The sequence below is a fragment of the Scyliorhinus canicula genome, chromosome 9 (genome assembly GCF_902713615.1).
Source record: "Scyliorhinus canicula chromosome 9, sScyCan1.1, whole genome shotgun sequence".
Taxonomy (NCBI): Eukaryota; Metazoa; Chordata; class Chondrichthyes; order Carcharhiniformes; family Scyliorhinidae; genus Scyliorhinus; species Scyliorhinus canicula.
Genome location: NC_052154.1, coordinates 93069490 through 93091557, shown reverse-complemented (window position 1 = coordinate 93091557; position 22068 = coordinate 93069490). Strand labels below are relative to the sequence as shown.

The 22068-nt window shown below is 47.9% G+C and overlaps 1 protein-coding gene across 19 annotated transcripts in view; it reads right to left on the bottom strand.

Annotated features, from left to right (window-relative positions):
* dnaaf1 (dynein axonemal assembly factor 1) overlaps nucleotides 1–22068 on the bottom strand; it is a 176868-nt gene that overhangs the window by 127471 nt on the left and 27329 nt on the right. For 16 of the 19 annotated variants that reach the window (XM_038807180.1, XM_038807185.1, XM_038807173.1 and 13 more), the window contains 4 exons: nucleotides 21222–21295; nucleotides 2460–2631; nucleotides 1679–1752; nucleotides 461–632 (listed from right to left, as the gene is read on the bottom strand). In XM_038807180.1, coding sequence (XP_038663108.1) covers nucleotides 461–632; nucleotides 1679–1752; nucleotides 2460–2631; nucleotides 21222–21295 — 492 coding nt within the window. The remainder of the gene's footprint in view (nucleotides 1–460; nucleotides 633–1678; nucleotides 1753–2459; nucleotides 2632–21221; nucleotides 21296–22068) is intronic. The other 3 variants (XM_038807189.1, XM_038807184.1, XM_038807183.1) reach the window with 2 other exon arrangements.

The following is a 22068-nucleotide window of genomic DNA, read 5'->3' as shown; positions in this document are numbered from 1 at the left end:
GTTCGATTCCCGGCTGGGTCACTGTCTGTGCGGAGTCTGCACATTCTCACCGTGTCTGCGTGGGTTTCCTCCAGGTGCTCCGGTTTCCTCCCACAGTCCAAAAATGTGCAAGTTAGGTGGATTGGCCATGCTAAATTGCCCATAGTGTCCAAAAGGGTTAGGAGGGGTTACGGGGATAGGGTAGTAATGAGGGCTTAAGTGGGTCGGTGCAGACTCGATGGGCTAAATGGCCTCATTCTGCACTGTATGTTCTATGTAACCTACACTTGGAAAATGCAGAAATACATTAAATGCAAAAATAATGCAAGTCTATGACAATAGAAAATAATTGAAAAGAGATCTCAAAAAGAATAATAAATAAGGTTCCTAAAGTTAAAGGATATCCTCGTCCCTCCGCATGACAGGATATTGTTGGAGCAAAGCCAATAATAACTTGGGTTTAACACTACAATCGTCCCACCTGAATCCCGAGTCCTTCTTGGTCTGTTCCTCATGTTTTGTTGAATTGTATTCATTTATCTCCACACTTTTAGCTCCTTCCTGATCAGCCAGTTGCTCACTTCTCTGCAGTTTATTTTCTCCTTCACGTCTCACAGGTTCACTTTCTTCACTGAAGGAGGGCTGCTCAGTTGCTGTTGGTGCATTAAGGCAAGAGATACAAAAAAATTAGGCTTTGTGAAACCGCTCCCTGCTACTCAAAACGTATGCTGGCATGTGAATAAAATGGGATGGGCAGTGAGAGTAATGCTGAAAAGGGTGTGAGAGGTAATAGTGCCAACGCAAGGTTCACTGAATGGGCTGCGGGTTATCATCAAGTGATACTGCGAGCCACATAGATTTTATTAGGAAGCTTTACTGACATTAATGAAACAGGTGGGAATACCTCAGTAAGTGTTACTGAGACAAAATTGGTCAATATCAGCAAGCACAAATCGGAGCGGGTGTATGAGAGAGGGGTGTGGTGTTTATCATGGAGCTTTACCAAGATAGTCTTGGGCCCTGTCTGTGTCTTTTACCAAGAGTAGTGTTGGGCATATCAAAGAGCATTACAGTAATAAATATGACATCACACAGAATTAAAATGGGCGTGGGATATATTAGAGAATATTATTGTTCAGGGTGATGGCCCATTGAGTCTGCACCAGCTCTTGGAAAGAGCACCCTACTTAATCCCATGCCTCCACCCTCTCCCTGTAACCCAGTACCCTACCTAACCTTTTGGACACTAAGGGGCAATTTATCCAATCCACCTAACCTGCACATCTTTGGACTTGGGGGGAAACCGGGGCACCCGAAGGAAACTCATGCAGACACGGGGCGAAAGTGTAAACTCCACACAGATAGTCACTCGAGGCCGGAATTGAATCCAGGATTGTGGAGCTGTGAGGCAACAGTGCTAACCACCCCACGGTTGGTCCAATACTGCAAGGTTGGAATGTTTTCCCTTTGGTTCAGAAACTCACAGGAGCTGAGGCTCACGTTGCACACACAATCAAGGTTAAAGAAAGACTGGGTATATCATGGAGTGTCTATTAGGAATGTCTGCCCATATTAGGGTTGTTGCATTGAAATTAATGCAGCGAAAGATGGTGTCAGGAGGCATCTGTACACAAGCTGCTGTATAGCAGGCGCTTAAATGCAACGGTCTGACTATCACTTTTTAAGGCCTCTTACTCACCCTGGTGATCCTCAGTTTCCGTCTGCACTTCCCCATCTCCCATTGCTGACAAAGTGACTGCGGGAATAACTGAGCTGTGATTTAAACAATAATAAACAAAATATAAAAACATTTCATTATAAACTCTGTTTCCTCTTCATTATTGACAGCCTATTATCTCTGAACTAAAGTTAACCAGTGATGCTAATCTCAAAACATTTTTACAGGGCTTCCCATTCCTGTTTGGCCTTTTGGTTGATTAATGACATCAACAGCACTGAGCAAAAACACTTTCATAGCCAGCGTGAATTAATCTCTTTCCGTTCCCATCTCCCCTTTCTATTACTGAAACCCTGATCAATTCCTTCATCAACTCAAGGCTGGAGTTATCGAAATCCTTACACTAGTCCCTCAAATTCAATCATTCACATTCATGACCTCACTACATCTAACATCCTTGCTAAGTTCTGCACACATATCACCTGCCCCGATCACTTCATTGCCAGTGTCCCTCGGGCGCTCTCGGTCTCCAGTTCAAAATTCATGCCAAGACCTCCTCCCAGCCTTGATTAAACTGCTACAAGTATCCACCACACTAATAATACTATAATCGCTCCTCACCACTTATACCTTAAAAGAGGAACAGTAACCTCCACATGGGAAATGCAGAAATACGTAAAATGTAAAAAGAATGCAAGTCGATGACAATAGAAATTAATTGAAAAGAGATCTTAAAAGAATAATAAATAAGGTTTTTGAAGTTAAAGAAAAGCCTCGCTTCTCCCCGCAACAATCACCTCACCTGAATCCTGAGTCCTTCTTGGTTTGTTCCTCATGTTTTGTCGAATTGTGTTCATTTATCTCCACGCTTGTAGTTCCTTCCTGATCAGGCAGCTGGTCACCTCTCTGTAGATTACTTTCTCCCCCATTGCTCACATGTTCTGTTCCTTTCCTGCAGGAAAGCTGCTCAGTTGCTGAAAGTATGAAAGCACAAGAGAAACAGAAAGCTGGGCTTTTGCGATTGTTCTCCCCACGCTCAGATAATATGCTGTTGTCTGCATGAGACGTAATTTATGCAATGTTAGGGGAGAGAACATCAATATTACTGATAGAAGGGTGGGACATATCAGAGAACATCATGGAGAGGAAAGGGGTTTATCCAGGCCTCACGGTAGCATGGTGGTTAGCATCAATGCTTCACAGCTCCAGGGTCCCAGGTTCGATTCCCGGCTGGGTCACTGTCTGTGTGGAGTCTGCACGTCCTCCCCGTGTGTGCGTGGGTTTCCTCCGGGTGCTCCGGTTTCCTCCCACAGTCCAAAGATGTGCGGGTTAGGTGGATTGGCAATGCTAAATTGCCCGTAGTGTAAGGTTAATGGGGGGATTGTTGGGTTACGGGTATACGGGTTACGTGGGTTAAGTAGGGTGATCATTGCTCGGCACAACATCGAGGGCCGAAGGGCCTGTTCTGTGCTGTACTGTTCTATGTTCAGGCAGGTCACAGGTATATCAGGGTTCGATGCCAAGAAAACTATGGGACATACAGAAATATGGTGATATTAAGTTAGTTATTTAGTGATTGCAAATCACTTTTCCAATTAAGGGGCAATTTGGCGTGGCCAATCTACCTACCTTGCACATCTTTGGGTTGTGGGGGCGAAACCCACGCAAACACGGGGAGAATGTGCAAACTCCACATTGACAGTGACCCAGAGCCGGGATTGAACCTGGGAACTTGGTGCCATGAGGCAGCAGGGTAGCATTGTGGATAGCACAATTGCTTCACAGCTCCAGGGTCCCAGGTTCGATTCCGGTTTGGGTCACTGTCTGTGTGGTGTCTGCACATCCTCCCCGTGTGTGCGTGGGTTTCCTCCGGGTGCTCCGGTTTCCTCCCACAGTCCAAAGATGTGCAGGTTAGGCGGATTGGCCATGATAAATTGCCCTTAGTGTCCAAAATTGCCCTTAGTGTTGGGTGGGGTTACTGGGTTATGGGAAAAGGGTGGAGGTGTTGACCTTGGGTCGGGTGCTCTTTCCAAGAGCCGGTGCAGACTCGATGGGCCGAATGGCCTCCTTCTGCACTGTAAATTCTGTGATAAACCCACTGCGTCACCGTGCTGCCGTCGGGGGCATAATTTTAAGGTGAAAGGCAGGAGGTTTAGAGAGGATTTGAGGAAATATGTTTTCACCTCGAAGGTGGTGGGAATCCGAAATCCACTACCTGGGAAGGTAGTTGAGGTAGGAAACCTCACAATCTTTAAAAAGTTTTTTGGTGAGCACTTGAAATGTCATAACATTCAAGGCCATGGGCCAAATGCTAGAAAGTGGGATTAGTGTAGATTAGAATAGGTTTTCTTTGTCAGTTAAGGCTTGATGGGCCTCTTCTGCACTGTATGATTCTATGACAGAGTCCTGTTAAGAGTCACTCTGAGTATGTTGCGCGAGGATCATGTTTCAGTCTCTGGCTATACATGTAGATCTGCAGTTCTTTTATTGGCACTGGCAATGTGGAAGTGGAATACACTGGATATGGTTTTAGAGGGTTTCAATGTGAGACACCATGTCTGCAGTAGTCTGTCAGCTTTGTAATGTCTTTGTTAAGGATCTGGTCCAGTCTGTAGAACGATGAATCTTGGGTGATACAACCAATGTCATTAGCAGAGATGAATTTGTTGTTGACAGGTATCTCTATTGAACAGGGTTGGGGTTAGCACCGAGCCCTGAGGTAGTCTATTGGCAGGTCTTCTGTATGCAGGTCTCCCTTGTTCAAGGGACTCAGAATCATCTGTTGCGAAGAATTGTTTAGTCAACTGTCCTGACCCAGGTTGGTGCTGTGGTATGGCAAATGGTAAGTGCCGAGCTTGCCAAATTCCAAAGGAAAACTTAAAAGAGCTGCCACAACAGTTTGCAATGTATATATTAAGAGTAGGTTTTCTGAAATCAGGAATTAACTTCTCAAACCAGTTGTGATAAATTTATGCTCAAGTAAAATATTTATGAAAATAAAGAAATGTAAAAAATTACACTTATCACAGAATCATAGAATTTACAGTGCAAGAGCAGCTACTTAAGCCCACACCTCCACCTGTAACGCAGTAACCCAACCTAATCTTCCTGGATGCTCAGGGCAATTCAGCATGGGCAATCCACCTAACCTGTGCATCTTTGGACTGTGGGAGGAAACCAGAACACCCAGAGAAAACCCATGCAGACACGGGGAAAACATGCAGATGCTGCACAGTCAGTGACCTAAGCCAGGAATCAAACCCAGGTCCCTGGGACTGTGAAGCAACTGTGCTAACTACTGCGCTACTGTGCCGCCCTTTGGCTACCGTGTTGCCCTAACACTGCTGACTTAAAACACAAAAATGCCTTTACACAATTAAAATACCTTTCCGAACAGACCTTGGCTTAAATAACTGAGCTAAACTCACCTGTTGATAGCAACAGTCCTTATAGATTTTCGAACGTATTATTGTATTTGCCACACTATGCCCTGCTGCTCCGAGTGTCTTCTCGGACAGTAACAGCATACTGATTCTCTAGGCTGGCATTGTTCACACTCTGTCTTCTTTGAGACCTCATCAGCTACTGCACCCACACAGTTTTCAATGCTTTTTAAAAATCCGATTTTCCCCTTTGACCTTTTCCTCTATTGTTTCCTACAATCCCTTAAAAGTTGCCTTTTCCCAGAATTGATCAATTCCTTTTCTTATTTACTGCCCGGGGATCTCACCCATTCTTCTCCCGCAGTGGCCCACATGCACCCAATCTTTCTCATCACACTCTCTGGAATGGTTTACTACACCCTTTGCTGCTTTGGGCAGGTCTTGAATCTTCCTTTCCGCTCCAAATCCTTGTTTCTTCCACTATTCCTTCATACCCCTTCGAGTCACTTCCACATGCTATTTACACTGAAAACACAATGGCTGATCACTGCTGCTACCTCTGAGCCCCTGGGACAAAACTCTATAAAACTGGCCGCCCTGAAATTCGGCTGGTTAAGCAAAGCCTCAACCTCCATGGTTGTTAGTAAAGATGGAGAATGGTTGATGAAAGTCCATTCCTCGAATCGACCACACAATCTGTGAGACACTTGAATAATTGAATTGTGACACTTGGATTCGTACCTCTCAAAAAAAAATGTTTTTTAAAACAAAATGGGGGAGTCACACATGGTGACAATCATAAAGGGAAATTGGAACTAAGAGAGAGAGAGACTAACACACACAGATATTTACCAACGATACTGACATGATATCATGCTAGATTCCCTAGGATTACATGGAAACCAGACACTGCAGGATGAACCCAGCCCCCATGACCGCCATCTGGATAATTGCCACACATTCCGAGCACAAGCTACCCAAGGCTTTCCACAGCCCAGCGGTCTGTAGTACCGTTCCCCAGATGCAGGGGAATGCGAGAGTGGCACCCTATGGGTGCGTAAGAAAAAAGCATCATATTTGGCTGCAATAACCAAAGGACAATTTGCAGAAAGCCCAACGAGACCACATCAGAATGTTACAACACAACCGGAACAGAAGATTGGTGGGAACATACCAACGAAGGATGCCCCGAAATTGGATGTTTAAAGAAAATTGCAGGAAACACAATAAGATTCCAACAAAATTGCTCCAGGACACCCACTAACGGTAGTTTGGCAAAACACATAATTACAGCCTAAGCCAGCCTGAATGCCACCACCCCACGGACCACCTCCAGTCAGGATACCACACAACATCTGTTAGAGATAGAGGCCGAAACCCCCACCTGGTGGGAAGGCATTGCATAATGGAACCCATTCTCATACATAACAGAGACCCTCCTCCTGACTGCAGTAATCTATAGTGTAGTCCTCACTTTCAAACTCCATAAATGGAAGGCAACAGCCTCCCGGCCCCCAGTTTGAGCCCCACTCTTTGGAATCCAATAGAGCTCTATTATGAATGTACAACTTATTAACAAAAAACTGTAACAACCGTTGCTAAATGCACCCTTTGTGTCTCTGTACTGATGAAATGTGATAAGGAAGAAAGAATGTGGTGCTGCTGTTTAAGTTTGTAGATTTTGTGTTGTAGATAAGTTCTTGATGTAACAACAGCAGCATGAGTGTAGCATAGAAAGCTTAGTTCGCAACCAACTGTTTAGCATTAATTTAAATTAAATTAATCTATATGACTTTAATTTAGATATAAAATAATCATTAGTAGTGAACTGATTTAATGAATGTATGTGATAAGGTATTAGGGAAAATTGTACAATGAATTGTAGGACAGAGTAGAGTAGGACCTGAACTAACTGACCAGTGGCCGACTTGATAAGGTAGACTACGGGATCAAGACTCTGATCCACCACGCTTTGCGTTCAGGATCAAAAGAACAGAATGTAGCCATTTAAAATGACCACCTGCAAAGGACTATGGGAATTGTGGTCAATTTGGGACACAGACAGGTACACAGCCTCTGTGCATTGTGCAAAGAAACCAGACCTGGTAAGAAACTCCCAGTTCATTAAAGATCGATCACCATGCTTCCGGTTGCGGCTATGCGGAGCTAAGCCGCAGGTTCGGCAGCTCCCGCCAGGAACAGACTTTTGGGCTCTTTTAAGGGCCCCCAGCGGTACTTGCTCGACGGTTCCCGACGTGGGAAGGTGTCTGCAGTTGATCCCCAGTGGTCTATGGTCTTGACCAGGAGCGGGGCCAGCAGAATAGCGGTGGCAGCGCCTAAGAAAAAGCAGGGGAAGAGAATCAAGATGGCGGCCGGCGGAGGCCTCGAGGAATGGAGGCAGTGGGCGCAGGTGCAGCAGGAGACTCTCCAGCGCTGTTTTCAGGAGCTGAAAGTGGAGCTGCTGGACTCACTGAAAGCGAATACGGACAAGCTGCTGGCGACGCAGACAGCCCAGGGGGTGGAGATCCGGGAGCTCCGACAACAAGCCTCCAAAAGAGAGGATGAGGCCGCGGCCCTCGCGGTAAAGGTGAAGGTGCACGAGGCGCTCCACAAGAAGTGGCAGGAGCGGTTCGAGGAGATGGAGAACCGGTCGAGGCGGAACAATTTGCGGATCCTGGGCCTGACGGAGAGGCTGGAAGGGTCAGATCTGGGGGCCTATGTGGTTGTTTTATTGAACTCGCTGATGGGAGCTGGAGGTAGCCCACAGAATACTGGCCAGGCGGCCCAAACCGAATGAGCCGCCACGGGCGGTGCTGGTGCGGTTCCACCGGTTCAGTTGACCGTGACTGCGTGCTTAGGTGGGCCAAGAAGGAGCGGAGCAGCAAGTGGGAGAACACCGTAGTGCGGATCTAGCAGGACTGGAGTGCGGAGGTGGCCAAGCGGAGGGCCGGGTACAACCGGACAGTGCTCCACAGAGTGTGTGAAGTTTGGCATGTTACAGCCGGCACGTCTGTGGGTCACCTACAAGGGCCTTTGTGCAGGCCGAGAAGTTGGACTCTGACTGAGGGTCGGGGGTTTGTAAAGAACTGTGTTAACTTTTGGTGGGAAGGGTCTCTGTTTTATGCTGTTTCATGCTGTTTTAAGCTGGTTGTGTGTTGTTTCTAGGGTGGGTGGGGTGCTGTCTTTTTTTCCGGGGGCGGGGTTGGGCAGAGGGAAAGCGCGGGCTTTTCTTCTGTTTCCCACGCTGAGGGTGGATGGGGGCGGGGTCGGAGCTGAGAAGCTTTTTTCCCGGGCAAGAGCGGGAGGGGGAGGAGGAGGGTCTGCGGATGGGTCTGGGGGAGGAGGAGTAGCCCCACTAGCCCCACGTTGGGAGGGGTCGGAGGTGTGGCGGGAGCTGCCGGGGTCAGCAGAAGTTAACTGGCTCACGGGAGTGCTATGGTGGGAGTAACACGGTTGGGAGGGGTCCTAACCTTGGAGGGGGTGGGGTGGGGGGGGGGGGGGGGGGGGGGGGGGGGACCGGGTTGCTGCTGAAACGGCCAGGAAGGAGCTGGAGTCTGCAGGGGGGCCGGGGTGGGGGTTTGCCGCCGTGGGGAACGGGCCGCGCGAGGGGCGCTGGCCTGGGGCGGGCAGGGGACGGGTTATGGCTAGTCGGCATGGGAGGGGCGCAGGGAGACCTCTGATCCGGCTGATAACTTGGAATGTGAGGGGGCTGAATGGGCCGGTCAAATGGGCCCGGGTGTTTACGCACCTGAAGGGGCTGAAGGCGGACGTGGCTATGCTCCAGGAGATGCACCTGAAGGTGGCGGACCAGGTTAGACTGAGGAAGGGGTGGGTAGGCCAAGTGTTTCATTCGGGGCTGGATGCAAAAAATCGGGGGGGGGCGGGGTGGCGATTCTGGTGGGAAAAAGGGAGTCATTTGAGGCGTCAAAGGTGGTGGCTGACAGTGGAGGGAGGTATGTGATGGTGAGCGGCAAGTTGCAAGGGGAGTGGGTGGTGCTGGAGAATGTCTATGCCCCAAATTGGGATGATGCGGGTTTTATGCGGTGCATGTTGGGCCGCATTTCGGATCTAGAGACAGGGGGCTTGATACTGGGGGGGGACTTTAACACGGTGCTGGATCCCCCATTGGATCGATCCATGTCCAGGACAGGCAGGAGGCCCGCGGCGGCTAAGGTGTTGAGGGGGTTTATGGACCAGATGGGAGGGGTGGGTCCGTGGAGGTTTGCGAGGCCGAGGGCCAGGGAGTATTCATTTTTTTCCCACGTGCATAAAGCCTATTCCCGGATCGATTTTTTTGTCCTGAGCAGGGGGCTGATTTCGAGGGTGGAGGATGCCGAGTATTCGGCCATAGTCATTTCGGACCACGCCCCGCACTGGGTAGACCTTGGGCTGGGGGAGGAGAGGGACCAGCGCCCGCTCTGGGGCCTGGAGGTGGGACTGCTGGCAGACGAGAAGGTGGGCGGGCGGGTTCGGGGGTGTATCAAGAGGTACTTAGAGGCCAATGATGATGGGGAGGTCCGGCTGGGGACGGTTTGGGAAGCATTGAAGGCGGTGGTTAGATGGGAGTTGATTTCCATCCGAGCCCATAGAGAGAGGGGAGAGCAAAGAGAGAGGGAGAGGTTGGTGGGGGAGATGGTGAGGGTGGACAGGAGATACGCGGAGGCTCCGAAGGAGGGACTGTTGAGGGAGCGACGTAACCTTCAGGCCAGGTTCGACTTGCTGACCACCGGAAAGGCGGAAGCTCAGTGGAGGAAGGCACAGGGAGCGGTGTACGAATATGGGCAGAAGGTGAGTAGGATGCTGACGCATCAGCTTCGTAAGCGTGACGCGGCCAGGGAGATTGGTGGAGTGACGGATAGTGGAGGCAATGTGGTGCGAAGGGGGTGGGCATTAATGGGGTCTTCAGGGACATTTATGGGGAATTGTACCGGTCCGAGCCCCCGGTGGAGGCAGGGGGAATGGGGCGCTTTTTGGACAGGCTGAGATTTCCGAAGGTGGAGGAGGGACAGGTGGAGGGGCTGGTGGCGCCGATTGAGCTGGAGGAACTGGTCAAAGGGATAGGTAGCATGCAGTCGGGGAAGGCGCCGGGGCCGGATGGTTTTCCGGTCGAATTTTATAAAATGTATGCAGACCTGCTGGGCCCCCTGTTGGTTAGGACCTTTAACGAGGCAAGGGAGGGGGGGGGGGCTTTGCCCCCGAATATGTCACGGGCGCTGATTTCCTTGATCCTTAAACGGGACAAGGATCCCTTGCAGTGTGGATCATATAGGCCGATCTCGTTGTTAAATGTGGATGCCAAGCTGTTGGCGAAGATCTTGGTCACAAGGATAGAGGACTGTATGCCGGGGGTCATTCATGAGGACCAGACGGGGTTTGTGAAGGGAAGGCAGCTGAACACCAATATACATAGGCTACTGAATGTTATCATGATGCCGGCGGTAGAAGGGGAGGCGGAGATAGTGGTAGCATTAGACGCGGAGAAGGCCTTTGATAGGGTTGAGTGGGGGTACTTGTGGGAGGTGCTGGAAAGGTTTAGGTTCGGGGAGGGGTTTGTCAGTTGGGTGAGGCTGTTATATGAGGCCCGATGGCGAGCGTAGCCACGAATAGGAGGAGATCGGAGTACTTTCGGTTATACCGGGGGATGAGACAGGGGTGTCCCTTTGTCCCCCTTGCTCTTTGCGTTGGCAATTGAGCCCCTGGCCATGGCGTTGAGGGAGTCGAGGAATTGGAGGGGTCTGGTGTGGGGTGGGGAGGAGTGTCATTATACGCAGATGACTTGTTGCTATATGTGGCGGACCCAGTGGGCCGAATGCCGGAGGTGATGATGATCCTTAGGGAATTTGGGGGCTTTTCTGGGTACAAGCTTAACCTGGGTAAGAGTGAGCTGTTCGTCGTGCACCCGTGGGATCAGGAGGAGGGGATTGGTGGGCTCCCACTGAAAAGGGCAGGGAGTGCAGGTGGCTAGGAGCTGGGGGGCCCTTCGCAAACTTAACCTCACTAGGCTGGTGGAGCAAATGGAGGAGGAGTTTAAAAGATGGGACATGTTGCCGCTGTCGCTGGCGGGCAGGGTGCAGTCCGTCAAGATGACAGTGATCCCGAGGTTTTTGTTCCTGTTCCAGTGCCTCCCCATCCTTATCCCGAAGGCCTTTTTTAGGAGGGTCAATAGGAGTATTACGGGATTTGTATGGGCGCATGGGACTCCGTGGGTGAGAAGGGTGTTTTTGGAGCGGGGCAGGGATAGGGGGGGGGCTGGCGTTGCCCAACCTCTGTGGGCACTATTGGGCTGCCAACACAGCGATGGTGCGTAAGTGGGTAATGGACGGGGCAGGGGCAGCATGGAAGAGGATGGAGATGGCGTCCTGTGTGGACACGAGCCTAGAGGCGCTGGTAACGGCGTCGTTGCCGGTCCCTCCAACGAGGTATACCACGAGCGCAGTGGTGGCGGCTACCCTCAAAATTTGGGGGCAATGGAGACGGCATAGGGGGGAGGTGGGGGGCTCAATGGAGTCCCCGATACGGGGGAACCACCAGTTTCTTCCAGGGAGCATCGATGCTGCGTTTCTTCGTTGGCATAGGGTAGGTATTAGGAGGTTGAGGGACCTGTTTGTGGATGGGAGGTTTGCGAACCTGGGTGAGTTAGAAGGGAAGTTTGGGCTCCCCCCCGGGGAACATGTTTAGGTACATGCAGGTTAGGGCGTTTGCCAGGCGGCAGGTGGAGGCGTTCCCTCTGCTGCCCCCACATGGAGTACAGGACAGGGTACTCTCGGGGGTGTGGGTTGGAGGGGGGAGGATTTTGGACGTGTTCCACGTCATGCAGGAGGTGGATGAGGCTTCGGTGGGGGAGCTGAAGGGTAAATGGGAAGAGGAGCTGGGTGAGGAGATTGAGGAGGGGACATGGGCGGATGCCCTGGAGACAGTGAATTCCTCCTCTTCCTGTGCGAGGCTTAACCTCATACAGTTCAAGGTGCTGCACAGGGCCCACATGACCGGGACGAGGATGAGTAGGTTTTTCGGGGGCGAAGACAGGTGTGCTAGGTGCTCGGGCAGCCCAGCGAACCATGCCCATATGTTCTGGGCATGCCCAGCGCTGGGAGAATTTTGGAAGGGGGTAGCAAGGACGGTGTCGAGGGTGGTAGGATCCAGGGTCAAGCCAGGCTGGGGACTCGCAATTTTCAGGGTTGCAGTGGAGCCGGGAGTGCAGGAGGCGAAAGAGGCCGGTGTTCTGGCCTTTGCGTCCCTAGTAGCCCGGCGGAGGATTTTGCTTCAATGGAAGGATGCGAGGACCCCAAGCGTGGAGGCCTGGATCAATGATATGGCGGGGTTCATCAAATTGGAGAAGGTGAAATTTGCCCTGAGGGGATCAGTACAGGGGTTCTTTGGCGGTGGCAGCCTTTCCTTGACTTCCTGGCAGAACGGTAGGAAAATAGGCCGGCAGCAGCAGCAACCCGGGAGGGGGGGTTTGTTGCGGGGGAAGGGAGAAATGTGTATATGTGTTTATTGAATATGCCGGGTGCTTATCTATTTCTTCTTTTTGTAGTCTCTGGGGGGGGGGGGGGGGGGGGGGGGGGGGTTTGGTTTTGGGGGTTATTGTGTTATTTCTTTTTGTTGTTGTTAATACGGTTTTCTTGCTGTTATTTTATGTTTTTGAAAATCTTAACAAAAATTATTTTGAAAAAAAAAGATCGATCACCATTTTCCTCAAGGGAATTGCATTTGCATTAAGGACCACCAATGATAGCAGACTAACCGGTTCCATCCCCCCTTATTTGGAAAGGCCTACATGCCTGGGACAATGATAGCTAGGACCCGCCCAGCCATCGACGTATCTGCCCCCTAATTGGCTAAGATCGATGAGGCTGATCGAAACCCTATAGATCCACTGGACCTGGAGTAAGGCACGCCCAAAAGGGCGTGAAAGAGACGAAGGATAAAAAGCCCAGCGCACTAGGGATCAGTCTCTTTTGGGACCGGCCTGTGTATGATCAACTTCAGCATAACAACCAAGTTCAAGGACCCGCGACCATCCAACCGACCACGTGGACCTGGATAAAGGCCTTATCTCGCACAGTGCCGGTCACTTGAGATGAAATAAAGGCCATCTTAGTTATTAGGTGTAGTTTAGTAATGCATAGAGATGCAAGTCCTGTGTTATTAATAAACTGTGTTTTTGAGCTAACATAATGGTTGTGGTCTTTTAGTCAATATAAGAAACAGCTTGTGGTTCACCTAACGGGTAAGAAGGCAACATCTTACACTGGGTTGTTGAGAGAGAATTCAGCAGATCTTTGAGAGAGAATGAGAGCTCCTCCGTGAGACGTCAGAAGCAAAAATGAAACTAGGAACCCAGTCTTGTCTCTGAAAAACATCTCAGTGGGATAATATCCAATCACTGCCTGTTGCCAGGCAGAATACAGCCTTTTCAGCTCATTCATTGGCCAGCAGCCAAGTCATTCAAATTGAGTCAGCACTGATGTTAGCCAACCTGCAATCCGCAGCCTAAAACAGCACAGCCTTCTGGCTCCAGCTGTTAGAATTAAAGGCCACTTTCTTTAAAGTCACCGGCCCATTAATCTTCCATGGATCAAAGTTGTAATCGCAAAAACGAAAGAAAGTAGACATAACGGAATAAACAGGAAACAAACAGGAGGGATCCGTACAGATGTCAGAGGTAGCAGTAGAGGAGAATGTGATTTCCCAGCTACAGAAGAATAAGTAAGAATGTAACCATGAGAGGTCACCTGGATGATGGGAGAAGAATGGTGTGATCAATTGTGTCACAGGATGCAGACAGGTTGAGAAGGATGAGAAGGAATGCTTTACCATCGTTGTGCTGTTTGAGAGTTTTGGTGTTCCACAAAACGTTCCCAACATTAACTGGGACAGCCAGAGCACTAGGGGTTTGGATGGAGAGAAATTTGTCGAGTGTATTCAGGTAAAATTCCTCATTCAATATGTGGATGGCCCGACCAGAGAGAGGGCAAAATCTGACCTCCTCTTGGGAAATAAGGAATGGCAGGTGACGGAAGTGAGGGATCACTTTGGGACCAGTGACCATAATCCCATTCGTTTTAAGATTGCAATGGGGAATGATAGTTCTTGCCCAAAAGTTAAAATTTTAAATTGGAGCAAGGCCAATTTTGAGGATATTCGCCGGGAACTTTCAAAAGTTGATTGGGGGGTGCCTATTTGCAGGCAGCTGCTAATTGGGAATCTTTCAAAAAGGTGTTAACTAGGGTACAAGGTGAGCACATTCTTCTTAGAGTGAAGGGGAAGGCTGATAGAAGGATGACCCCTGGATGACCCGGGATATTGAGGCCATGGTCAAAAGGAAGGAGGAGGCATATGACATGCATCCCTTGAAGAGTACAGGGCTTGTTGGAGAATAGTTAAGAGAGAAATCAGGAGGGCAAAACGGGGACATGAGATTGTCTTGGCAGATAAGGCAGATAAGAAAATCCAAAGAGCTTTTACAGATACACAAAGGGTAAAAGGGTGACTGGGGAGAAGGTAGGGCCTATTAAGGATAAACAAGGTCATCTATGTGCAGATCTTCAAGGGATGGGAGAGATCCTAAAATGAATATTTCTCGTCAGTATTTACTGTTGAGAAAGGCACGAATATTAGGGAAATTGGGGAAATAAAAAGTGATGTCTTGAGGAGTGTACATATTACAGAGGAGGTATTCAAGATAGATAAATCCCAGGACCTGATGAAATGTATCCCAGGACATTGTGGGAGGCTAGGGAGGAAATTGCCAGTCCCCTAGCTGAGATACTTGAATTATCGACAGCCGCAGGAGATCCGAAAGATTGGACGGTAGCAAATGTTGTGCCCTTGTTTAAGAAGGACAGTGGGATTAAGCCTGGGAACTACAGCCTTACTTCTGTAGTGGGTAAATTGTTAGAAGGTTTTCTGAGGGACAGGATCTACAGGCATTTAGACAGGCAAGAGTGAATTAGGGAAAGTTAGCATGGCTTTGTTCAGGGGAAAGTCATGTCTCACCAATTTGATTGAGTTTTTTTGAAGAGGTAACCAAGAAGGTAGATGGGGGCAGTGCAGTCGACATTATCTACATGGACTTGAGCAAGGCCTTTGACAAGGTAGGTTGTTGCAAAAGGTTAAATCTCACGGAATCCAGGGTGAGGTAGCTAATTGGATACAAAATTGGCTTGCCGACCAAAGCCAAAGGATGGTTGTGGAGGGTTGTTTTTCAAACTGGAGGTGTGCCTCAGGGATCGGTGCTGGGTCCATTGTTATTTGTTTTATATATATATATATATATATATTATAAATATAAAAATGATTTGGATGAGAATGTAGGACGCATGGTTAGTAAGTTTGCAGATGACACCAAGATTGGTGGCATAGTGGATAGTGAAGAAGGTTATATAAGATTGCAACAGGATCTTGACCAATTGGGCCAGTGGGCCGATGAATGGCAGATGGAGTTTAATTTGGATAAATTTGAGGTAGATTAAATCAGGGCAGGACCTATTCAGTTAATGGCAGGGAGTTGGGGAGAGTTACAAAACAAAGAGATCTAGGGGTACAGGTTCATAGCCCCTTGAAGTTGGAGTCGCAGGTGGACAGGGTGGTGAAAAAGACATTCAACATGCTTGGTTTTATTGGTCAGAATATTGAATGCAAGAGTTGGGACATCTTGTTGAAGATGTTCAAGACATTAGTAAGACCACACATGGAATACGGTGTTCAGTTCTGATAAGTTTATTATAGGAAGGATATTGTTAAACTAGAAAGAGTACAGAAGAGATTTACAAGGATGCCACCAGGTCTTGATGGCCTGAGCTATAAGGAAAGGCTGGATAGACTGGGACTTATTTCCCTGAAGTGTAGGAGGCTCAGGGGTGATCTTATTGAGGTTGATAAAATAATGAGGGGCATAGATAAGGTAGATAGTCAACATCTTTTCCCAAAGATAGGGGAGTCTAGAACTAGAGAGCGGAGAGATACAAAAGAGACCAGAGCAGAAATTTCTTCACACAGAGGGTGGTGAGCATTTGGACCGAGCTGCCAGAGGCAGTCGTACAGGCGGGTACAATTTTATCCTTTAAAAAGCAGTTAGACAGTTACATGGGCAGGGTGGGTACAGAGGGATATGGACCAAATGTGGGCAAGTGATAGAAACTGGGCGGCATGGACAAGCTTGGCAAAAGGACCTGTTTCCATGCTGTAAACATCTATGAAAAAGATGGGTACTGATTAAAGAATGCGATTGGGAACAATATGAGAAATATGTACCCCTGGAAAGGAAATAAGTTGTATTATAAAGTGGTTTTGTGAGGAGGATGGGGTATATCAGAAGATGTTCTTAAGAAGGAAATAGGATATATTGCAGTGTGGCATTGTGAGGGGTATGGAGTATTTGATCAATTATTATGTGTGGGTATATGGATTTATCGGATTGTTTTTGTGCTGGGAATTGAATATATTAGAGTGGTATTGGGGGGGGGGGGGGGTTATGGGGTATATTATTGCTACAGATGGGGTTATTCTAGAAAATGTTGTGCAGCTTCATTGCAATATTTTTCGTTGTCCAGGACCATAAAGTTGCAATTTGTTTCTGTGGCTGCTGCAGCTTTACAGGCATCAGACAAATCCCATTTAACGAAACAGAAAGTATATCCCTTTTGTTCTGAATACCAGAAGAGCCGTGGCCTACACTACACACAGAGCCCAAGGTTAACCAAAGGTTTAAGACATGACAGGAGATCCCAGACATGTGCCATGCTCCTCGTGTGCGATGTGGGAGCTCAGGGACCCGTCCACTGTCCCTGGCTCCTTCACGTGCAAGAAGTGTGTTCAGTTGCAGCTCCTGTTAGACCGCTTGACGGCTCTGGAGCTGCGGATGGACTCACTTTGGAGCATTCGCGATGCTGAGATTATCGTGCATAGCACGTTTAGCGAGTTGGTCACACCACAGGAGAAAGTTACTGAGGGAGATAGAAAATAGGTGACCAAAAGACAGAGCAAGAGTAGGAAGGCAGTGCAGGTGCCCCTGCGGTCATATCCCTGCAAAACATATATACCGCTTTGGATACTGTTGAGGGAGATGGCTCACCAGGGGAAGGCAGAAGCCAGGTTCATGGCACCGTGGCTGGCTCTGCTGCGCAGCAGGGCAGGAAGAAAAATGGCAGGGCTATAGTGATAGGGGACTCGATCGTAAGGGGAATAGACAGGCGGTTCTGCGGACACAATGGAGACTCCAGGATGGTATGTTGCCTCCCTGGTGTAAGGGTCAAGGATGTCTCGGAACGACTGCAGGACATACTAGGTGGGGGGGGGGGGGGGGTGAACAGCCAGATGTTGTGGTGCACATAGGCAGCAACGATACAGGTAAAAAATGGGACGAGGTCCTACAAACTGAATTCGGGGAGTTCGGAGTTAAACTAAAAAGTAGGACCTCAAAGGTAGTAATCTCAGGATTGCTACCTGTACCACGAGCACGAGCTAGTCAGAGTAGGAACGTCAGGATAGATAGGATGAATGCGGGGCCCGAGAAATGGTGCAAGAGGGAGGGAATCAAATTCCTGGGGCATTGGAACCGGTTCTGGGGGAGGTGGGACCAGTACAAACTGGACGGACTGCACCGATGTCCTGGGTGGGTGTTTGCTAGAGCTGTTGGGGAGGGTTTAAACTAATGGGGCAGGGGGATGGGAACAAATGCAGGAGGTTGGAAGGTAGTAAAACAGGGACAGAAACAAAAGGCATTAAGGGGGAAAGTGTAAGCCATAGTCAAAAATCAAAAAGGGCGACAGTACAAGGTACAGTGACTGAGGGGAGCTCAGTAAATAGGCCTAGTAATGCTAAAAGGAATAAAACGGGAAGTAAAAACAGAAATGGTGAGCGACGCAGCACGTTGTTACATGAAGATATGGGTTCAATGACAAGGAAAATTAAGAGAAAGGTTAAGAGGAAATATAACTCAGGAGAGGTTACTGATCGAGTTGTCAAGATTCAAAACAGAGGTATAAAAGCCAACATAAGTGTACTTTACCTGAATGCTCGTAGTATTCGGAATAAGGTAAATGAGTTGATGCCGCAAATCGTCGTGAATGGCTATGATTTAGTGGCCATTAGTGAAACATGCTTAAAGGATGGTCACGACTGGGAGTTAAATATCGGAGGGTATCAAACTATTCAGAAGGACAGAGTGGATGATAAGGGAGGTGGTGTAGCTCTGTTATTTAAGGATCACATCCGGGCAATAGTTAGGGATGACATCGGTGCTATGGAGGATAAGGTTGAATCCATTTGGGTGGAAATCAGGAATAGTAAGGCAAAAAAGTCACTGATAGGAGTAGTCTATAGGCCACCAAATAGTAACATTATGGTGGGGCAAGCAATAAACAAAGAAATAACTGATGCATGTAGACATAGTACAGCAGTTATCATGGGGGATTTTAATTTCCATGTCGATTGGTTTAACCAGGTCAGTCAAGGCAGCCTTGAGGAGGAGTTTATAGAATGTATCCGCGATAGTTTCAGAGAACAGTATGTAATGGAACCTATGAGGGAACAAGTGGTCCTGGATCTGGTCCTGCGTAATGAGACAGGATTGATTAATGATCTCATAGTTAGGGATCCTCTCGGAAGGAACGATCATAATGTGGTGGAATTGAAAATACAAGGAGGGTGAGAAGGTAAAATTAAACACTAGTGTTGTGTGCTTAAACAAAGGAGATTACCACTGGATGAGAGAAGAGCTAGCTAAGGTAGACTGGGAGCAAAGACTTCATGGTGAAACAGTTGAGGAACAGTGGAGAACCTTCCAAGCAATTTTTCACAGCGCTCAGCCAAGGTTTATACCAACAAAAAGGTACCACGGTAGAAAGAGGGAAAATCGACCGTAGTTATCTCAGGAAATAAGGAAGAGTATCAAATTGAAGGAAAAAGCATACAAAGTTGCAAACATAAGAACATAAGAACTAGGAGCAGGAGTAGGCCATCTGGCCCCTCGAGCCTGCTCCGCCATTCAATTAGATCATGGCTGATCTTTTGTGGACTCAGCTCCACTTTCCGGCCCGAACACCATAATAATCCCTTTAAAGATTAGTGGGAGACTGGAGGACTGGGAAATCTTTAGGGGGCAACAGAAAAGCTACTACAAAAGCTATAAAGAAGAGTAAGATAGATTATGAGAGTAAACTTGCTCAGAATATATAAACAGATAGTAAAGGTTTCTACAAATACATAAAACAAAAAAAGTGGCTAAGGTAAATATTGGTCCTTCAGAGGATGAGAAGGGAGATTTAATAATGGGAGATGAGGAAATGGCTGAGGAACTGAACAGGTTTTTTGGATCGGTCTTCACAGTGTAAGACACAAATAACATGCCAGTGACTGATAGAAATGAGGCTATGACAGGTGAGGAAGGTCCAGGTGGGCAAGCTAATGGGGGCTAAAGGTAGACAAGTCTCCTGGCCCTGATGGAATGCATCCCAGAGTGCTAAAAGAGATGGCTCGGGAAATTGCAGATGCACTAGTGATGATTTACCAAAATTCACTAGACTCTGGGGTCCCGGTAGCAAACGTGACACCACTGTTTAAAAAAGGAGGTAGGCAGAGAGCGGGTAATTATGGGCCAGTGAGCTTAACCTCGGTAGTCGGGAAGATGCTGGAATCTATCATCAAGGAAGAAATAGCGAAGCATCTGGATGGAAATTGTCCCATTGGGCAGTATGGGTTCATAAAGGGCAGGTCGTGCCTAACTAATTTAGTGGAATTTTTTGAGGGCATTACCAGAGCGGTAGATAACGGGGAGCCAATGGATGTGGTATATCTGGATTTCCAGAAAGCCTTTGACAAGGTGCCACATGAAAGGTTGCTGCATAAGATAAAGATGCATGGCATTAAGGGTAAAGTAGTAGCATGGATAGAGGATTTGTTAATTAATAGAAAGCAAAGAGTGGGGATTAATGGGTGTTTCGCTGGTTGGCAATCAGTAGCTAGTGGTGTCCCTCAGGAATCAGTGTTGGGCCCACAATTGTTCACAATTTACACAGATGATTTGGAGATGGGGACCAAGGGCAATGTGTCCAAGTTTGCAGACGACACTAAGATAAGTGGTAAAGCAAAAAGTGCAGAGAATACCGGAAGTCTGCAGAGGGATTTGGATAGGGTTAAGTGAATGGGCTAGGGTCTGGCAGATGGAATACAATGTTGACAAATGTGAGTTTATCCATTTTGGTAGGAATAACAGCAAAAGGGATTATTATTTAAATGATAAAATATTAAAACATGTTGCTGTGCGGAGAGACCTGGGCATGCTAGTGCACGAGTCACAAAAAGTCGGTTTCCAGGTGCCACAGGTGATTAAGAAGGCAAATGGAATTTTGTACTTCATTACTAGAGGGATGGAGTTTAAGACTAGGGAGGTTATGTTGCAATTGTATAAGGTGTTAGTGAGGCCACACCTGGAGTATTGTGTTTAGTTTTGGTCTCCTTACTTGAGCAAGGACGTACTGGCACTGGAGGGTTTGCAGAGGAGATTCACTAGGTTAATCCCAGAGCTGAAGGGATTGGATTACGAGGAGAGGTTAAGTAGACTGGGACTGTACTCGTTGGAATTTAGAAGGATGAGGGGGGATCTTATAGAAACATATAAAATTATGAAGGGAATAGATAGGATAGATGCGGGCAGGTTGTTTCCACTGGTGGGTGACAGCAGAACTAGGGGGCATAGCTTCAAAATAAGGGGAAGTAGATTTAGGACCGAGTTTAGGAGGAACTTCTTCACCCAAAGGGTTGTGAATCTATGGAATTCCTTGCCCAGTGAAGCAGTTGAGGCTCCTTCATTAAATGTTTTAAGATAAAGATAGATAGTTTTTTGAAGAATAAAGGGATTAAGGGATTAAGTGTGTTAAGGCCGGAAAGTGGAACTGAGTCCACAAAAGATCAGCCATGATCTCATTGAATGGCGGAGCAGGCTCGAGGGACCAGATGGCCTACTCCTGCTCCTAGTTCTTATGTTCTTAAAGAAAGACTGAGTTAATAGTGGAATGTCTGTGAGGAATGTTCTTCCAAAATCACCTTACTGAAATGAATGGGGTGTGAAATGGTGTCAGTGAATGGATGGAATTTTTACACTTGACACAAGCTGCTGTGTAGCAGCCGCTTAAACACAATGGTGTGACCATCATTTCCAGAGGCCTCTTACTCACCCTGGCGGTCCTCAATCTCTGGGTGTACCATTCCATCTCCCATTGCTGACAAAGTGACTACAGGAATAACTGAGCTGTGATTTAAGGAGCAATAAAAGAAATGTTAAAATATTCCGTCATAAACTCTGGTTCCTCTTCATCACTGTCTGTTTAATAACTAAATCACGATCAGTGATACTAATCTCAAAACACTTTTACAGGGCTTCCCATTCGTGTTTGACCTTCACGGTTAATTAATGACACTAGCAGCACTTCCGTTATCAAAAACACTTTCATCATTTGACTTGGAGGAGGGGGTTGAAGGGTGGGTCAGTAAATTTGCTGATGACACCAAGATTGGTGGAGTAGTGGATGAGGTGGAGCGGTGTTGAAGGCTGCAAAGAGACATTGATAGGATGCATAGCTAGGCCGAAAAATGGCAGATGGAGTTTAACCCTGATAAGTGCGAGGTGATTCATTTTGGTAGAAAAAATTTGAACGCGGATTACAGGGTCAACGGCAGGGTTCTGAGGAATGTGGAGGAACAGAGAGATCTTGGGGTTCATGTCCACAGATCTCTGAAGGTTGCCACTCAAGTGGTTAGAGCTGTGAAGAAGGCCTATAGTGTGTTAGCGTTTATTAACAGGGGGCTTGAGTTTAAGAGCCGCGTGTTTATGCTGCAACTGTACATGACCCTGGTGAGACCACATTTGGAGTATTGTGTGCAGTTCTGGTCACCTCACTATAGGAAGGATGTGGAAGCATTGGAAAGGGTGCAAAGGAGTTTTACCAGGATGCTGCTGGTTTGCAGGATAGGTCTTATGAGGAAAGGTTGAGGGAGCTAGGGCTTTTCTCTTTGGAGCGGAGG